The 18055-nt window shown below is 42.6% G+C and overlaps 1 protein-coding gene across 1 annotated transcript; it reads right to left on the bottom strand.

Moving 5' to 3' along the window:
* Positions 1-9171: 9171 nt before the first annotated feature.
* metrnla (meteorin like, glial cell differentiation regulator a) lies at positions 9172-15475 on the bottom strand. Its single transcript, XM_080906343.1, has 4 exons — positions 15130-15475; positions 13040-13428; positions 10125-10184; positions 9172-9985 (listed from the first exon to the last, which is right to left on the bottom strand). Exons 1-4 carry the CDS (start codon positions 15225-15227, stop codon positions 9672-9674), a joined length of 861 nt encoding a protein of 286 aa, XP_080762469.1. The 5' UTR covers positions 15228-15475; the 3' UTR covers positions 9172-9671.
* Between the last annotated feature and the right edge of the window lie 2580 nt (positions 15476-18055).

Raw genomic sequence — 18055 nt, 5'->3', positions numbered from 1 at the left:
CTAATTTACTATGAAATGAGAACATTTTCTCAATCATGACCAACTTTTGGCAAACCTCTACAAGCAATTCTAGTACATTTATAAAGCACCTTTTACAGACAAAGTAACAAGGTGCTTGACACCTAAAAGAATACACAAAAGGAAAACATATATTAAAGAACACACATGAAACTTCCCAAATGCCAAAAAAGAATGCCTTAAGTGTAAAATGAGTACAAGGCACCAGCAGTAACCTACGCTTCAAAGACGTAACAAACATCTTGGAAGAGTAGGTCAGTAAAAGTTCGGAGAGGGTCTGTGGTGTCTTAACCATTCAAAGCTTTGAGAGTTAAAACAAGAACTCCAAAGCTAAGAGGAGGCAGAGTGAAGATACTCCAAATTATGAGAGATATGAAATCCCTAGCTGTATTTTAGACAGACTGAACCTGATTTAAAGATGATTTTTCAAGACATTTAAGTAGACAGTTGCAAATATTTCAGCGGGAAAAGATAAGAGCATGAACAATTTCTCCAATTCCACCTTGGAAACATTTCATCTTACCTCAGCAGTGTCCCTGAGATGAAAAGATCAAGTCAGCTTCCTGACATAAAAGCCTTAAAGGCAGGTAACTGTCCAAGATAACCCCCAGTGTTACACAAAATTTTAATCTACAGAAGATCTCGCAGATCTGAGGTATTGTTTGATCTTTGGGATTAAATATCTGAGCTACTGTTTAGTCAGAAATGTAATTGTTGAAAATGAGCTTTTAACCAACACTTGATGGCAGTCTAATATGTCTTTAGATCTGCAAGTTTAGAAATCTGGTTAGGTGGGAAAGAGCAGAACAGCTGGATGCTATCTGCATACAAGTGATTTTAAAATTTGCAACTACTTGTATAAGAGGTAAGTAGTATGGGTCCCTAAAGAGTGTGATCCTTTACAGTACAGTGAGCATCAGCAGTTCTTGTAATTAACTTAAAGAGTAATGCAGTAATATAAGACTCACAAAATTGCATGCAGATAGATTGCACAATAAAAGGAGATTCATGAGGATTTTAATTTTAAACACAAAGCAACACAAAATGGTAAGCAGACTGCATTTATGCTTCTAGTCTAGCTCGACCACTCAAAGCTCTCAGAGCCACAATCACCCACTTTGACATGTTGACTTGAGGAGCTGGAAATCAAACCAAACTTCTAATATATGGAAACCTCAGTCTGTCTTCTCCTGAATATTGAATAAATATGTTAAAACGATTCAATTTAAAGATAAAATGAAGAGTAAGATTAACATTTCGGCCTTGCTGTAGTTACAGACAAAAACTAGAAATGGAAATCTTCAGCCCGCTTCACATTTTTAGCAGAGTGGGCTCCCGTGGCCTCATCCATCCACTCTGATTTCTCCCAGTAAGACATTCCACAGTGGAGCGGTGATAATCCTCACAAAATCTACACAGCATGTCACACTACAGAGCGCTTGTCTCTTTAGTCTGCGACTGGGCAAACTCGACGTGACGGTGTTGCCACCTTTGCATACAGCCTCAACACAGTTTTCTGGAATAGATACCAAAGAGTGAGACTGAAAAAGAGAAGGAAACAGTCTGAAAAAAAGTCAGTGGGGATAAATTGTTGGCAAAAACAAAGCAGGGGGAAAATAAAAACATGCTTTTTTTCTTTCTTTCTCTTGATAAATGAGACCACAAACATATGTGTTTCATCCCCTCTCGGTCTGTAACTGTGTTCTTATTTTTCTGTTCTGCTGTGCAACACAACAGGTTCCCCGACTGTGATTAATGGTCAGTGGGAGTCACCTGTGCTAAGCTACTATGCGAAACAGCTACACACATATGCAAGTGTGAGTGCATGACCCCCTGTAGTTATACTTTCCCTTGCCTCAGCCATTCTTTTCCCAGCTGACCATTCAGCTGTTGCCAACACTTGTCTGCTTATTAACTGTTGCCACGGCTCAGGACTCGGCGCACTGTTTTACAGCCAGTAATGATTTTAATGAAATCCCTCTGCTCTCCTGTGGCATGTAACCTGGAATACAGAGTATAAGATGTTTCAACACCAATGTGTATTAAAAAACTGAGCCAAGATGACTTGGAGGGCATAATCTTGGTGTGAAAGAAAATATCTTAAACATCCAAAGTGCTATTCACAAGTCTTAAGTCACCCCTCCATTCTTTATGTTGTAAATGTGAAAATACGAGCAGCCATGTATTGTTATTCGCTTTCTTGTAATTTCTCAGTTTGAAAAATGAAGTCATTGTGAATCTGATGCTTCAGTTTTTTTTCCTATTTCTTAAGAAAATCATTTTCAGATATAGTTCATCGACTGCAGATAGTTCTTAGGCCTGACACTTTTACAGTTTCTTCAATTTTTGGGTGGAGTCACTTTTTGGGGGGGCAAAAATAAAAATAAAAAAAACAAAAATGATCATTAGTTGTAGATTAAGTTTGAAAATTAGGGAAGAATTTATTGTTTTGCAACAGGCTGTTAGCAACAAAGTCATTTAAAATGCAATTTTCCTAAGTTGCCTTTTGTATGTAGACACAACACTGGTTGGACTTTTGAGTGTGGTGCCTTTTTATTCTTAAACACTTCATGGAGCAACGTTAAGTGGCTTCAAATAGTCAGGTACAAGGACTGGCTTGAAAATGAGTGAAAAAGGATTTAATCACCAATGAAAAACTACAAGCCTGAAGAACTGTTATAACTCAAGCACACTTTAAAATATTACAATAAAGTGTGGCTCCTTGAAAACAAAAAAGAAAAGAAGGGGTGGCTACGCAATTTTGTGAGAAATCTTGGATCCAAGGACTCTGGCATGGTTATTGGGATTGTTTGACACGAATGGAGCAGTGGAGCATTAGTCAATGAGGGTGGAAACATGTTTATTTGTTACCTCGCTAAATGTGACTTTTGCCACATTCATTTCTTGGTTTGTTCAGTGTTGTTGACATATTACTTTGAATTGTGTTAGCCTTAGAAACTGTCTCGCTGTCCGGACAAACAGTAATGTTTGTATATTAAACACAGGGAGGATGCACCTAGATCCTCTTTAGTGCCGTTGTCCCCCATTCAGAATCGATCCATCATTCTGTCCTCAGAGCAAACAGCTCACATCCGCTCCTGTGTGGAAATCTAAGTGTTCACTTCCTACCTATCCTTCACACAACCTATTATAGCCCTCATTTGGACATCCATCAAATGTCACATGTTAAATTACGCAATCTATCACGCTCTGCACTTGCACCGCCATGGGCTGATGATCTTTGTCATGCCACAATGCCCTAAAATGTGTGTTTCCTTTGGAGGCTAGAGGGCATGGCCCCGTCTACTCCAGAATTTAATGGCTGAATTTAGGCAGGAGCCATTTTTTTCTCCACCTATCCAAAGGCCACAGCCCCGGTCAGAGGTCAAAGTGGGTTGGCCCAGTTACCAAGGAGGAGTCAACCAACAGGGCAAAGCAACTGGTGCTCACTGGGCTGTGCAAACAGGAGATCTTCCTCTCTGACCGATGCATCTGACAGGCCTGAGAGCAATGGGGCCTGAGCAGGTCACATTATCACAATTAGAAAAGAAGCAAGTGCTGATGAATGACAGGTTGTATAGAGCACACAACAACACGCTCATTCAAAGGCAAGATTGAGTCAGGGTAGGTGTAGCGACAGGATGGGCTTTTGTCATTCAGGTCTGTGAATATTTCTATAATGTTCCAGTTACAATGTATCGCATCATTGAATGAAAGAAAGCAGGACCGTGTTCTTATTAACTTGATGCAAAATATGCTCCTTCTATCCAGTTCAAAGTGAAGCTTCATATCTATAAATCCAAAGCTTGTGTTGTTTTGTGTTTGCAAGAAAATATCAGTTCAAGGAGTTTCATCAACTTTCTAGGGGCTGCAAATCATTCACGGCACGGTGACATCATGAGAAAGTTGTACCCCTGTTGACAAGTCCTGCTGTTGCCATGGGGCTGCTGGAAATGGCACTGTGGATCCCAGTAAATGAAGGTCGCTGGGGGAGGGGATGTGACGGCAAGCAAATAAAAGTGCCATTTGCTGCATGTTTGCTTGACGTCCTCCGAGCCAAATTCTGTTCCCTTATTGGGCCGCCGAGCATTGTGGGGGGAACTCAGAGTTGCTCCTTGCAGCGGGACCCCCCACTCTGGAGGACACTGGCATGTTTGCCGAGGGAACGGGGCACATCGACGCTGCCTCTGGGATCCATGTGAGCTGACAGCAGCCGCACAGTCACTCATTGAGAAAGAGGACGGTTTAGGACAAAAGGCTGTCTTGTAGGAGCAGACTGCAGCACTAAATCACCATTCACACAAACAGAAATAATTAGTCATAATACAGACATCAGCCAAGAGGGAGTCATCTACATGATAAAACATAGCAGTCTGGCGTTTTTCTATCACGTGCATGAACTCTATTTTCATCAGCAGACTTTGGCCAATGCTACTCTGTATTTTTGTCTGGATGTGATCCCAAAACTTGTCTGCCAACTAGAAGATGGAGCGAAACCTTGTCTTGACAGGCTACCATCAGCCAAAACGAACCTACGGTGATCTCCAAACCATCTGATGAAGACAGCGTCTGGTTTGCTTAATGCATACTACACATTTAGTACGTTGGAACACGTTATTTCCCAATCTTCTTTGATACCTGATACTGAGACATGCAGGGCCATGCTCTGACCCTGCAGTTGCATTTTGCTATAGACACCCAACACCCTAGTCTTTAATCCTGCCATGCAGCCTTGTTGGGGGAGGTGACTGCAAGGAATTTTATGACTGGGAAACTCATGACCCACTGGGGATTAATAATCATGCAGGGAGGGGCCTTAACAGCTTGTTGAACCACTTTTTCTAAGGTTTCATCTCTGTATGTCTTGAAGTGGGATTGCAATCATGCACAACAATGCAGAGTGCAGCAAAACTGAGCAATTTATTCTATTCATCAATATAAGCAAACAGGTTAGACCAGGAGTGAGAACTCGTTTATAATTTGCCACATACAGCCCGGTTTCATCTGAAGTGCGCGGGAACAGTAAGGCTATTGCCCAACAAGCTATTAAAAAACCTGCTTCCCTTAGTTTAAGCGCTAACATGTAAAATGTGTTTAACTACACATACAGTCCCTGGGATATCTTTAAAAAGATGAAGCAGGTGTTTAGCAATATGTCTCAGTTTTTCCACATTATGAAGAAATGCTGCAGTAGCAGACTGCAGTGTGGCTCTCTGGGCTTACACTGTGGGAAAAATGGGCTTTATTTACTAAAAAAGCAAAATAAATTATCAGTAAATTCACAGATTTTTTTTTACTGTGTAACAAATAAACATTCTACATTTTTCAAATTAGTGGGCCAGATTAGTTCATTTGGTGGGCAGGTTCTGGACCGCAGGCCGTATGTTTATCAAAAAGGACCCCTAAAGTAGAACCTTTGTGCCACTGTGACCACTGCAAGAACAGTGAGTACAAATGCAGTTTAGACTAAATACATGAAAGCACTTACATAAATGTGCTTTACACAACATTCACCCACTCATACTATCACTTTTTTTCTACATTTATGTGCTTTCTAGCTAACATTCACACTTATGTGAATGAGTCAGTGAAAAAGGGGCAACTCAGACTTTAGTATATTGCCCAAGGATACTTTGGTATGCAGACTGGAGTGCCAGGGATCAAACCACCAACCTCTGGTTAGTTGATGATCTGCTTTACCTCTACGGCACATATAAAGGAACGGTCTAAACAAGTCAGAAACTGAACTGTGAGATTTCAGAAAGATGCGAGACATCACAAATGAAGCAGTAAGACACAACTATGTAAAACACAAACTATCAGCTATCCTTGAAAACAGCCACACACGCATTTCTTGATTTATGTAACCTTGCACTGAAGAGATGAATTCTCAGGCAGCGTCCACAAGGAAACCAGAGCTCTGGGCACAGATTAAATATTGTAAGATACGATGAAAAGGAGATTGATGAACAGCACAAGGTAAATTTTCCAACATGATAAATATCCCACTTAAATAATCACAGAAGAAGAAATTTTCAAAGAAGATAAAAAGTGACTGACAATTGGGGCAGCTGGGGCAGGAGGTAGGGCTGGTCATATAATAACCAGAAGGTGGTTTTATCCCTGGCGTCTCTAGTTTGCATGCTGAAGCATCCTTGGGCAACATACTAAACACCGAGCTGCCCCTGACATTTCCATCTAAGTGTGAGTGTGTGTGTGAATGTTAGGCAAAATGGTTAGGCACAGAAAAAAAAGTTTTTGTAAAAATGTGTGTGTGAAAGGGTGAATGAACCTTGTAAGAAGAATGAAATAGAAAACCACTATAGAAATGCAGTATATTTACTATGGAGCAGCATTTTAAAGTAGTTAGTAGAGAAGGAAAACCCATCCAGCAAAGGCCAGCTGTCAAAAAACAAGGCGGTCGAAACAAATGTACAATTTTAGAAAATTGTACACAGCTGAACTGTAATTTTGTATAATAAACATACATCTACAATCCATAAACTGAAGTCAGTTTCATCAAATAAAATGAACACTAAACAATATAAAAGGCATAATAATATTCCACATGACAAATAGACAGGAAAAAGGGCAAATTTTAAATGGATTTAAAATCGGATAAACTATGTTCACCGTGTACATGTGACTGCATTACAGAAGTGTCACGGCAGATTTGTGTCAGCTTGGAGGCGTTGGGACTGCAGCTGCAGAGTAAGTTGTGGCTCAGTGTGGGTGGCAGCTATCTGGCCACTGGGGCGGTGTGTTTATGTGTGCTGGGGTTAGAGCCACGTGCACAGTGGAGGCATACACACTAACGCACTAGCATACACACACGCACACATGCATGCAAACAGAAAAACCACAGAGACTCTATTGATTCCGGCTAATCAAGGCGGCGGTGTGTTGGGGGTTGCCGCGCATGCATGTGTGTGTGAAGTCAACACATTCCCCACATTCCAGCACTTCCCAAAGAGGCACCGAAATATTAACCACTACACGAAACTCAGAAACTCGGCCTCATCCTACTGCAGGGGTTCTCCTGCTCTTTAACTTGACTGCCCTTCCTTCTGACTTTGCACCCTGGCTGTAGTTTCAACAGCAGTTTTTTCCCTTCTTTTTAAAAAAATTCCACCCACAAGATGACCATGCAGTGACTTCTGGCTGAATCACGCAGACAGCACAATGGCTCCACATATTTATGTCTGGTTGAGACTGATCCTTCTCAACTGGTAATACAACAAAATCTGACCTCGCCCAAGAAGGTTTAACCGATTGCATGTGTGCAATGCATTAATTGAATGCACGCCCTCATGACACGAGAGCCTCTGAAGAACTGCTCACCAGCTGGCTACACTGACTGGAAAATATACACGATGGTCATCATAATTGTATTTATATTGTTGATAGCTTCTTTTCTTTTTCTTTTTTCTTTTTTTGCAAAGCTGCTTCACTAATGTATAATCAAACACTTTTTGATTTAAGCCATCCCGTGGAACTTTGCACCCTGGCCTGATATTGGTTAATCTGTGATTTTTTTCCCCTTTAATTAATTGTTTAACTTTTAAAGGATAAGAAACAATGTGTACTAGAAAGAAAGAAAGAAAGAAAGAAAGAAAGAAAGAAAGAATATATTCCAAATTATACAAACTCTGAAAATATCCTCATAACACACAGGATGTGTACAGCTTGCCTGATATAGATACTTATATGAAATTTATATGAAAGGGTACACAGCACAGCAGTCATGTAGAGATATAAGTGTGCGTAGGAAACACCTGAACACTCTGTGTTTGTTACCTGAAATGAAAATGCCGTTTGGCCCGGGAAAAAGGAGAGAGGGTTCTTTTGAGAACCAGTGAAGGACCCAGCAGTCAAATAATACCCACTTACCCTCCTCTTCCTCCTGCTCCTCTAACTCCATGGCTCCTGGTCTTAAAGCCAGAGCAAAAAAATGTTCACAGTAAGGAATCATTACCATAGAAACTCTGTTTGCATTTCCCAGTGAGCAATTCCAGGACCTCTGGCTTTTTAGCTGGAATCCAGACATTCATTTCAATGGGCAGTGCTGTCTGGAAAAGCTATTGTCCGTGTGGGGCACCTTACTGAAAGACATTCTAGGTGCATTTCCGTTTAAAGTGAAAAGTCAGACAAAAGGAGCCTTGGCCATGAACTGGATGTCATCTCAACAGGCTTGGCTCACAGGCTGCATCAGCTGGTGCTGCACAGCTACAAGTTCCAATATTCCGATTCTTTGTGTTTTATTTAGAGGTGATGAAAATGAAAGGCTTTCATTTAAATGTGGTGCCTGAGCAGAGTTGTGCACGTCATTCAAAATTAGCGTGGTTGGAGAGCGCGACTTTATGCTGCGTGCCCCGTCACAGGGTTGTATTCAGGTTTGTCTTCAGTCGTCTCTCCCATACTAGACTGCTGCGCTGGAACAAAGGGGCCTTTCACATCGACCTTGAAACACAGCCACCCCATCACCACAGGAACCAGTGCAGAGGAATCCACCCCAACTCTCTGATATCAATCTCTCTGTACCCCTGGCAGAGAGTCTCAGCTCAAAGCTGAGGTGAAGAAGCTAATGCACATCGTATGACTGCGTTTTCATTCCAATGGAGAATCAGGTGAAAATGAAACTTTAACAGCTTTGTGAATATTGTTTGAGCTACTTTGACCCACCAGGTTTCTTTAAAATTGCAGCATTTAGGCTTAGAGCACTAATGTGTCCCTAAATTAGGTTCATTATGGCCAAAATGATTGAATATTATCAATGAGTATTAATTTCTAATAATTTGGTTTATAACATTTTTTTAAAGATTAGATATTGATACACTTCTTAAATAAAAGAGGTCTTTACTTTTTTGTTTTCTCAAATGTTGCTTTGCTTTTCATTCCTTTGTGTTTTGTATTTGTACCTACAGGCCACCATAGTTTTATCTAAAATATAAAATTAGAAATAAAAGCTCAAGTTAGTCAAAGTCAAAGCAGTTAAATAATTATCTTCCGATTACTAATACTTTTGTCTAAAATCTGCCACCACACACACACACACACACACACACACACGTATACATGAAGAGTATGCAAACATCACACATGTAAGCATGCACATGGGAATAAAAGTTTTTATTCTTCTCAGTGACAAAAAAAACAAAACAAAAAAAACTTTTTGGTTTCTTTTTTTTTTTTTTAAACAATTGTACAACCTGAAAAAAAAAAAATAACTCAGGTTTTAAACTGCAATACGTTTTTAAACAAAATAAGAGTCTTTCATTTTATACATCTGTCATAGGAAATAAATTCAGAACTGTACATCACGTTTTTTTTGTTTTTGTTTTGATTTTGAACAAAGCACACAGAGCTTCAAAATGTACAATATTCATTCACATTTTATACACATAAAAACCAAATGGGGTCTGCTACATTTAAAAGTTTGCGATTCCTCGTGCGTGAGAAAGGCGGTCTGAACACATTCCACGTTGCATCACCGGCGTTCGGCTAGCACGCTGCTTGGCAACATCCAGCAGCTCCAGCCATTGTCTCCAAAGAGTCACGGCGCAGCAGGAGAGGAGAGGGGCTCTGGGCCACTGGGCCAGTCTCCTCAGTTACTGAGGGCTTGTTCCATCTCCAAATGTGGGCAGATGACCTGCTCAGTTAGTGTCCACGTGACAGGGGTTGGTGCCCTGCTGCTGTGCCTCATGATACAACCGCAGGAAGTCTTTGTAGCGTGGTGCGCAGCCCATCCAGGCTTCCCCAAACCTCACGGCCCCAGTGAACAAAAACTCCCCCTCACCGGACCTCACCCCACACTGAAGGGGCATTTTGATACGGCCAGTCCAGCTCCGTACCCTGACACCCCCAGATACAAAGACCTGGGTTTTCTGTCTGTAAAGGCGACTGATCTCCACAGTGACAGATGAGTGCTCCTCCTCCTGATCCACCTTCCTAATGCTGCCTCGTGCCACTGGAAAAACCAAGCAGGAAGATGGGATTTAGAGACTGGTAACAGCAATATTTCAAACTGTGTGTTTGTATTGGACATCGACGCCAACCATGCAGCAGCAGGAAGCAGGAAGCCTATAATTCTTCAAAACAGCACTTACCAAAGTCACTTGTGCAGACAGCTAGAAGCACTTCAGTGTCACTGCAGGGCTGACAGGACGCTATGTGGAAATAAAGAAAGAGGGTGGATGAGTTCAGAGAAAAATGGTGTGCAAATAAAATTAAAAAATGCATGTGGCGTGATAAAAATCGTGTTAACAGGCCCACAGACTTCCAGTAAACACACATCTGTGGCTGTGTTTGAGTAAGTGTTCCTCACATACAGACAATTAGGGTCACAGTCATTTCCATCCTGACAAATGAATATTTATTTAGAAATGAGAGACCAGGATTCAGCTGAGCTCAGAGTTATACACCAGACAGAGGCACGCTGCTGATAGTAAGCACAACTCAAAAAGCTAAGAGTGTGTGTGTGTGTGTGTGTGTGTGTGCATGTCTAATGCTCCTGGGAGCTGTTCAGTCAGCTTCCCTTGCCAAAACAGGAACCCCTTGACACCCCATGACAAACAAGGACCAGATGACGGGTATAAGAACAGCAAAACTAGTAGAGGTTACATCTGACCTGAGCTCTCACAGCACTCCAGCAGGCCTACTTAGACTGCAACTATAACATCAAGGGGGGCCCACATTCAGAAGAAGCAAACAGAGGATAGATTTTGCCGGTTTCGTGCACATCTTGCATTACACAGGCACAGGGCAATTAAAGTGCAGGTAATTTAGTTTCCAAAAAGAAAATGTGAATTAAATACAATAGCCCACATCAATTATTTAAAAGTCTGCTCCAGGCACCATTTCACCTTTGATTGGGGTCTGCATAGCAGCAACTCAGCCTGCCCTCTCGTCCAGACTGTTTTATAGCAGTAGAAAGGGCCCTTAATGAGAGCAGTCAACTCCGTGATTAGTTGACTCAGGTGGTCCTGTGGCTGTCCTAACCAGAATGCCTTTATTAACCCCTAGACCTGCTTTGGTTTTCCTTAGTAGTACTCTGAAGCAGGTGGGGGTAGGAGGAGGAGTGGGAGCAAAAAGAGGACTGTCTAGTCAGCAGTGGGTTGAGGGTGAGGAAGGAGCAGTCGTCTGACCACAAAATAAGTGGAAGAATGTTTAAAAAATGTTAACTCAGGTGGGCCCGGTGCACTGGAAAGCACCCTAATTTGCACAACCAGTCATAAAACTGAGCATAAATATTAATTTGGTGTGTGCAATACATCTAATAAGACTTCTTGCCAAAGCGGTGATGTTCACCCTTGGTCATATTTAGGAGCGCAGCTTAACCTTATTTTTAGCTTTTAGCTGGATTGTCTGATGATGGGTGTACAGAGGTGAGGGATCTTTGAGGTCAGCTAGTGTAGCAACACAAGGCACTGCGACATCACTAAAGAGGGCTCAAGGGTCAAACAGCCACAAGCTTGGATGGCTTAGTAGCAGCTGGAGAGCCAAGACTTCAGAGAGGCCAACCTCACCCAGAGCAGAGGTTGGTTTTTTTTTAATGTTTTTCTCCAAGGAAGTCAAACATGAAATAGAACCGCAGGAATGGGCTGAGAACCGAGTCAGCATCTCTTTCTGGCCCTCTGCACATGCAGCGCCACTCTGATCAGAACCACTTCACAGGAGCACAGAGGGATGAGGGATGGGAGGAGTGGCAAAGGAGGGAGTGGAGGGGCACATTAGAGTGTCCCTGAAACATCTGGGACCAGATGCATTCCACTGTAATGGAGCACAACTTGCTAATACCGCTCAGCAGAGACGAAACCCACTTCAAACAACTAGGAAGGGGGGGGGGGGGGAACGAAAAGGAAAAATACGAGAATGATAAATAGGCAAGAAAGAAAATTAAGAAGTAGGAAATAGTGAGACTGAAGACAGGAAAAGGGAGAATAAGTCAAGCGAGCTGAAAGGGAGGTTAAGGGAGTGACAGCAAGGGAAATACAAGCCTATATGGTCCTAGAAGTTCCTCCCAACATCTGGTTGGAGATACATTCCAATTTGATGGTGAGCAACTCAATCCCAGCACAGTAGGTCAGAGAGAAGAGGAAAGGAAGAAACATGAAAAAGAAGGAGGAGCAGCAGCAATCAATCTGTGACTCCAGGCTTCAGATGACACGAGACCAATGTCTTTGTGAATCATCCCAGTGCTATCTCAGGCCACATTACAGCAGCAGATTATACTACAGAGCTGAGCCGAGCGAGCTAATGCGGTCAAAACAACTCCTACTCTACGTTTAACCCTCTCTCTGTCTGTTTCTGTCTGCTGTGCCAGATAATGACGCAGGATGTGAATATGTGAACCAAGAGAGCCGTAAAAACAGATGTGGGCCTGATACTGCTCATATTTTGCTTTAGGTGGAAGAGAAGGGGAAAAAAAACATAGCTGCACAGCTTGAAAATGTGCAGGTTTGGCAGGTACGCAGCGTGAAAATACACGGCTGTTTTTCCATTGGAGGCCCTCTGTTTGACTGTGCCCCTCCACACACAAGCCAGGCAAAAAAGAAGAAAAAAGAAAACAATAGAAGCTTACAGTGCAACGTTCAAGTCAAATCCAGTCAGAATGTTTGTAAAATGAGCTGAGAGGTGAACGTTTTATCCCGAAAAACTAAAGTTTAAAAGCCGATTTTGACCTTTTAATCCTCACGGTGAAAATATGAGTTTGACAAGAACCCCCACCCCCCAAAAAAATCCTTAATGTAAACACAATGCTACTAGAAAAAAAAAAGTCTTTGGATGTAGTATTTGCAGTGTGCTGGAGCAAATGTTAAGTTTCCTACTATTAGAGTCCAACCTAATAAAAGTTTCCACCAGTAGATGGCTGCATTTAGTGCTCGGTGTGCACCACAGGGGCAGAGCACAAAGGCACTCAGTTCTAGAGGGAATCTAAAGTAAGGCCTTTATAGGAGCTACACAGATCAAAGAAGCAGCAGTTTTCAGGGGTATCACTAAAGATGTCAAAGATGCATCTTACCAACGAGCAAGTGCGGCCCCGCCTTGTGCCTGTCACTGACCAGCTCGTACTGGAACGCCGTAATCCGCCGACTGATGTCCATGTGGGGGACAGCCTCAATAAAGAGGGCCCCTTCCTGAATGCCGAAGCAGTGCACCTTGCCCTGAGCCTGGTCCTGCTCAGGCAACAGTAACCTCAGCTTGCCGTTGCGGTCCAGGTAGATGTTGGTGCCGCTGGACTCGGCGGAGGGTTTAATGCAGACAGAGAGCCGAGCGGCGGCGGGAGAGACCATGTTGGGTCGGAGGTTGACGATGATGGCCCCTGTGGGATAAAGCCATTCCAGAGAGCCTTGGGAGCAACGTAGGTACACCTGCTCCACATCCCTGGTGTGGCCTTCATGGGTCAGACCGCTGGATAAAGAAAAGAAAAAAGGCACAACATATGAAACAAGCTGCAATAAAAGTGGCATTTCTCTGGAAAGCTTTAATTTTTTTCAACCCCCCTTTACCCAAATAAAGAATAAAGAGACTTATTCACTAATCTAAAAATGATTTTGGGGGCATTTATAGCCTGAATTAACTGACCAAGTTGAAGACCTCTGGCAGACCCAAAGGACATTAAACCACATTCCTCCTGAAGCATTATTAAGGCCGTGCGCAAGACTGGCTGCATGACCAGTCACGAGCCGGAGCAGCCAAAATGACCTCAGCTCCCAACACACACTCCCCGTACCGCATTGTTCCGCCCAGCGCTTTGGCAAAACGCATCACTGGCAAGCTGCCTTTGGGAAGGGTTTGGAGGCAGAAATGGATGAATGGAGGGACACAGGGGCTTCTGGGCAGACAACAGCAGCAACAGTAGCTGGGACTGCAGCATGCAAGTGCAAATGCAGGTCACGCACCGAACCTCCCCTTGCTTTCAAGCAACCAAAGAGACTGGAAGAGACTTGTCCGGGCAGCACTTCGGCCTCTGGCGCCAGCATGACCAAATGACTCCCTCCAGAACTTAATGCCTGGTCGGGATTTGAAAACTCCGGCTCTGTCAGTCATTCTGTGGCAAAGCCTGAGGCAGGAAGCCATCAGCAGTCTACCAGCATACACATGCCAAGCTAGCGGTTTGACTCCGGAGGAGAAACGCCCAGTTTCCTGAAAATGAGATGCTGAAATTCAAAATTTGCCATAGATCTCAAAAGGAACCCGCAGCACATGCTGAGCATATGCCTCTGCAGCCCCATAACCAGGCTCTCCTCAGCATGCCTCTAATTAAGTCCTTTCTAACTTCATCACTTCTGCAGGCAATTAAAGGAGATTAGTCAAGAGTCTGCCTAATGAACAACAGATTATTGGTGGAAAGCTCAAAAGTATGGGCAGCCCCTCCTGACTGCAGGATGATGAAAAACAACAAGAACAAAAAAAAAACAAAACACTTATTTAAGGCGCAGTTCTGAACTGCAAAACAGATTTCAGCAGATGTTTGATGGGAGGTGAAACTTTCCAGTGAATGCTTCATTTCCTGACGTTTATCAATCATACATCTCTGTGTGGCTACCTTTAATACTTTGAGCCTATGAGTGTGTGCATATGTCCCACACACACACACACACACACTTTCTTTAGGGGAAGGGAGGGGGGGAATAAAACATAAGTAAAAAAGATAAATAAATAAAATAAAAAGGCGATTTGTGTGTGGGATGTCATAAACATGTTATTTTCGTATTCCAACGTCCTCCCATCATGTTATTAAAATCTTTGGTTGAACCATCGTGTCATTCATACGTCCAAAACAACCCCAAACACACGTGTCTCTGACATTACTACATTTTTCACACACAAAAAATTACGGTAGTTTCTTAACTTATATCACAAACTACACAAATCTTTTGTTTCCTACAGCCACCATAGGGGCTAGCTTTGTTTTAATTTATCGTCTAACCCTGCCGCCTGCTTCCCACATCACCGCGGCGACTTGAGTTTCAGTCACAGTCATTTCAGGTCGCCACCAGCAGCTTTCATGTTTGCTCACATCCTCGCCTTTTCTTATTTAGCAGTTTAGTTTGACGTTCAAAATACATTCAGTTAAACGGGGGGGGAAAAAAAGTCTGTAGACCTCACCTGCCCTTCCAGCTGCACTGGTCGCTTGAGTATTGGCAGAAAGAAATCCTAAAGAGAAGGAAAAGCGGCAGCAAGGAGGCCAGCATCGGGGTGAGCATGTTTATCTCGCCTCACTTAGCCTCCTCTTGAGTGAAACTACGATAAAGTCCACCGCCGTCTCTCCAGCTGCATAGCGTTTCCATGTGCCACGGTCCGCTCCGTGCGCTCCCCGGGGTTTCTTCTTTTATTCTCGAAAAGTTCAGGGGATTAAAAGCGCTTTCCCCATCAAACACACACACTCACTCAGTAGCTCCGCGCAGCGCTGACAGCCCTCCGTTAAATGTGGAGTGAGTTCAGCTCCGAGTCTGCCTCAGCAGCCCTGATTGCGCTCTACGTCACACCCGAGCGCTCTGTGTATGCTGCGTTCAGGGGCCTCATCTCAGACTCCGATTTTAGAAGTTCGAAATTTTGCGGGTTTGTGTCCTTCCAAATATTAAAGTTGGTTGAATTTTAGAACGTTATCTGTTGTAAATGCGCCATAATTAATGATATATGGTATATCAAATGATTGATTTTCAGCTGGCATAGCTGAAGAGGGGTTATTTGTGACAGAAGCATAGCAGCAAGAGTGGAGAGGAGACCTGCTGTCATGTGTGGTTTGGAGACGGTGGCACTTACAAGAAGTCAGGAGGCCAAGTTGGATGTGGATCTGGGATAGTTTGGACATGGTCATAGGAGGTTCGTGGATGTAGTGAAGGAGGATATGCAGAGGATTGTTATGAGAGAGGAGAATGCTAAGAAAGGGCGAGATGGGGGCAGACGATTTGTTGTGGTGACCCCTCAAGGAAGCAGCTGAAAAAAATAGCTATGCCACATTTAGATTAATAGAAGTTAATTACATCACCAGGAGATTTTTTTTAACAGGTTGGGTTGTAGTCAGTTGTCTAAACACAGATCATTTTCTCCGAGGGGAGACAATCCTATTCTGTGACTGAAAACACCAGAATGTTTTAAAGAATAAGTATATGGCTAATATCGAATTCTTGATATGATTGCTGATTGGAGTTAAGGTAACTTGCTTAAAACTGGTTAATATAATCATGTCAAACAATCCCCAATATCCCTGTTATTTTCTGTGACTGTTTTCTGGTTAGTTGCTCGACTCATGTAAAAGTTCCGACAGCACTTGAAAGTTGCATAAAACTTGTGTAGAAACCACAGCAGCTCCGCAGTTGCAACACTTTGACATTCGTTGAATATTTCAACAGAATAAACTTTATTTATTTTTGTAAGAAATCAGTCTATAAGAGGTCTTTTATATCCCTCATATAAAGTGTTTTATAGTTCTGTGGGTGTCTGTCTCTATGAACAGAAATACTATTGTTTCCCGATGCTGGAGCCGCAAAGATCCCTGTCAAATAATGAGATCTTAGTGCAATGAGGGTAAAGAGGTAAGGAAGTAAAGTGGCAGGTATTCCTGGCAGTGTCCTTTCAAAGGAAAGGTGCATAGACTCAATTACCTAAAAGTGGTATGTTGGCAATACTGGCATGCTGGTGAAACTCTAGTATTATAATGGTTTAAAAAAAATCCCCATAGTCCCTCTTTGTAAGTCAAATTAAGTTTAGCCAGTTGCATTCTTGCCTTTAGCTTTGCCATATACTTTTATAGCAACCATCAATTGTACATTATACTGAGATCTGAGGGCTAAAAAAGGGCTGACTATCAGCTGTGGTCTCATGGTTTGACTGGAGCTCTGCAGACATCTGCAAGTACTGGCCACATGAAGGAGTTAATTAATCAAAGTCAAGTACTGGTCAAGTAAAAACAAATTTGCATGTTTCTTTATGGGAAGTAATGATGGTATTATCCATTATGTCTGTTAATAATGTCACAGGGGCTCTGCGATTTAAATTTATCCTGTAATAGTTTTCTTTTCCCCCTCTTTCAGATGAGAGGGATTCTGGAAGGGGAGAGTGGGGAGACCATGGCAAAGACCTCACCACCATGTTTGTGTTCTTGGTGCCTTTTTAAACATCCATTCATCAATCTTTTTCCATTTATTCAATTAAGGGGGATTAGCTGAAGTTGCTGCTGCAGGGCTGTCTTTTGAAACATCTTTATTTAAATTATCTGACAAATCATGTGACTTGCTGCGTGTTTAATCCCACTAATGTGTGAAGTTTGTGCTTTGTACTGACAGTAGCTACAGCCATCATTAATATAAAGTCTCTGGCCCCAGACAGCTCTCAGGGACTTCAGATCTATTTTGTCTGTTGATTTGTGACTTGTAACATCATAGTTTACACATAGCTCTGTTTGCGAGTACAACAAGAGGAACTTTACGATCTTCGGGGTTGGTTACAGCATCAGTAAACATAAACTTTTCATTGCTCTAGTAATGGATCCTATGCAACGACTTCTTATGAAAAAGTTGTTTTGTATCTGGAAGCCATTTGGCATGGGAAAGAAACCTGTCTGACAAGGAAAACCAGCGCAGTTTGTAACTGCTATTTTTTTCCTTTCTGCTTTCTTGGGATTTTAAATTGGTTGTGGTTGCGGTGATGATTGACACCTTTCTGACCTGACATGCAGGGTGCATGTCCTAGCTTGGGCAACTCAGAATCCCCTGCAAACCTCAGAAGGATGTGCTGATGAGCGGTTAATAGGACGAGAGTGTAAAGTTGCTGTAACAATAAGGAAAACACAAATCCACAGCCTTGTTCCAGGCATTGTGCAACTTTTTTTGTTTTGCTTGTGTAGTAAGGATGAGAAGCCTGGCTGGTGTGTGTGTGTGCGAGCGCGCGTGTGTATGATCTGCTTTTTGTGTTATCTTTGCCACTGCACTTCTCAATGAGGTAACAGAAACACAAGACGTGCCCAGGCAAGACATCTGAGGATCAATCATAATAGCACCTGCACTGATACATCACAGACACACAGTGTAAT

This window comes from Rhamphochromis sp. 'chilingali' (genome assembly GCF_963969265.1).
Source record: "Rhamphochromis sp. 'chilingali' genome assembly, chromosome: 15".
NCBI classification, from domain to species: Eukaryota; Metazoa; Chordata; class Actinopteri; order Cichliformes; family Cichlidae; genus Rhamphochromis; species Rhamphochromis sp. 'chilingali'.
The sequence above is the reverse complement of the archived record's forward strand: the minus strand, read 5'-3'. Positions and strand labels throughout refer to the sequence as shown.

Coding starts and splice junctions, on each gene's coding strand:
- metrnla (XM_080906343.1), bottom strand. CDS start 15,227: ATGCTCACCCCGATGCTGGCCTCCTTGCTGCCGCTTTTCCTTCTCTTT. Junction 10,185..13,039: donor GGGGCCGCACTTGCTCGTTG/GTAAGATGCATC, acceptor ATTTCCACATAG/CGTCCTGTCAGCCCTGCAGT. Junction 9,986..10,124: donor TGTCTGCACAAGTGACTTTG/GTAAGTGCTGTT, acceptor TGGTTTTTCCAG/TGGCACGAGGCAGCATTAGG.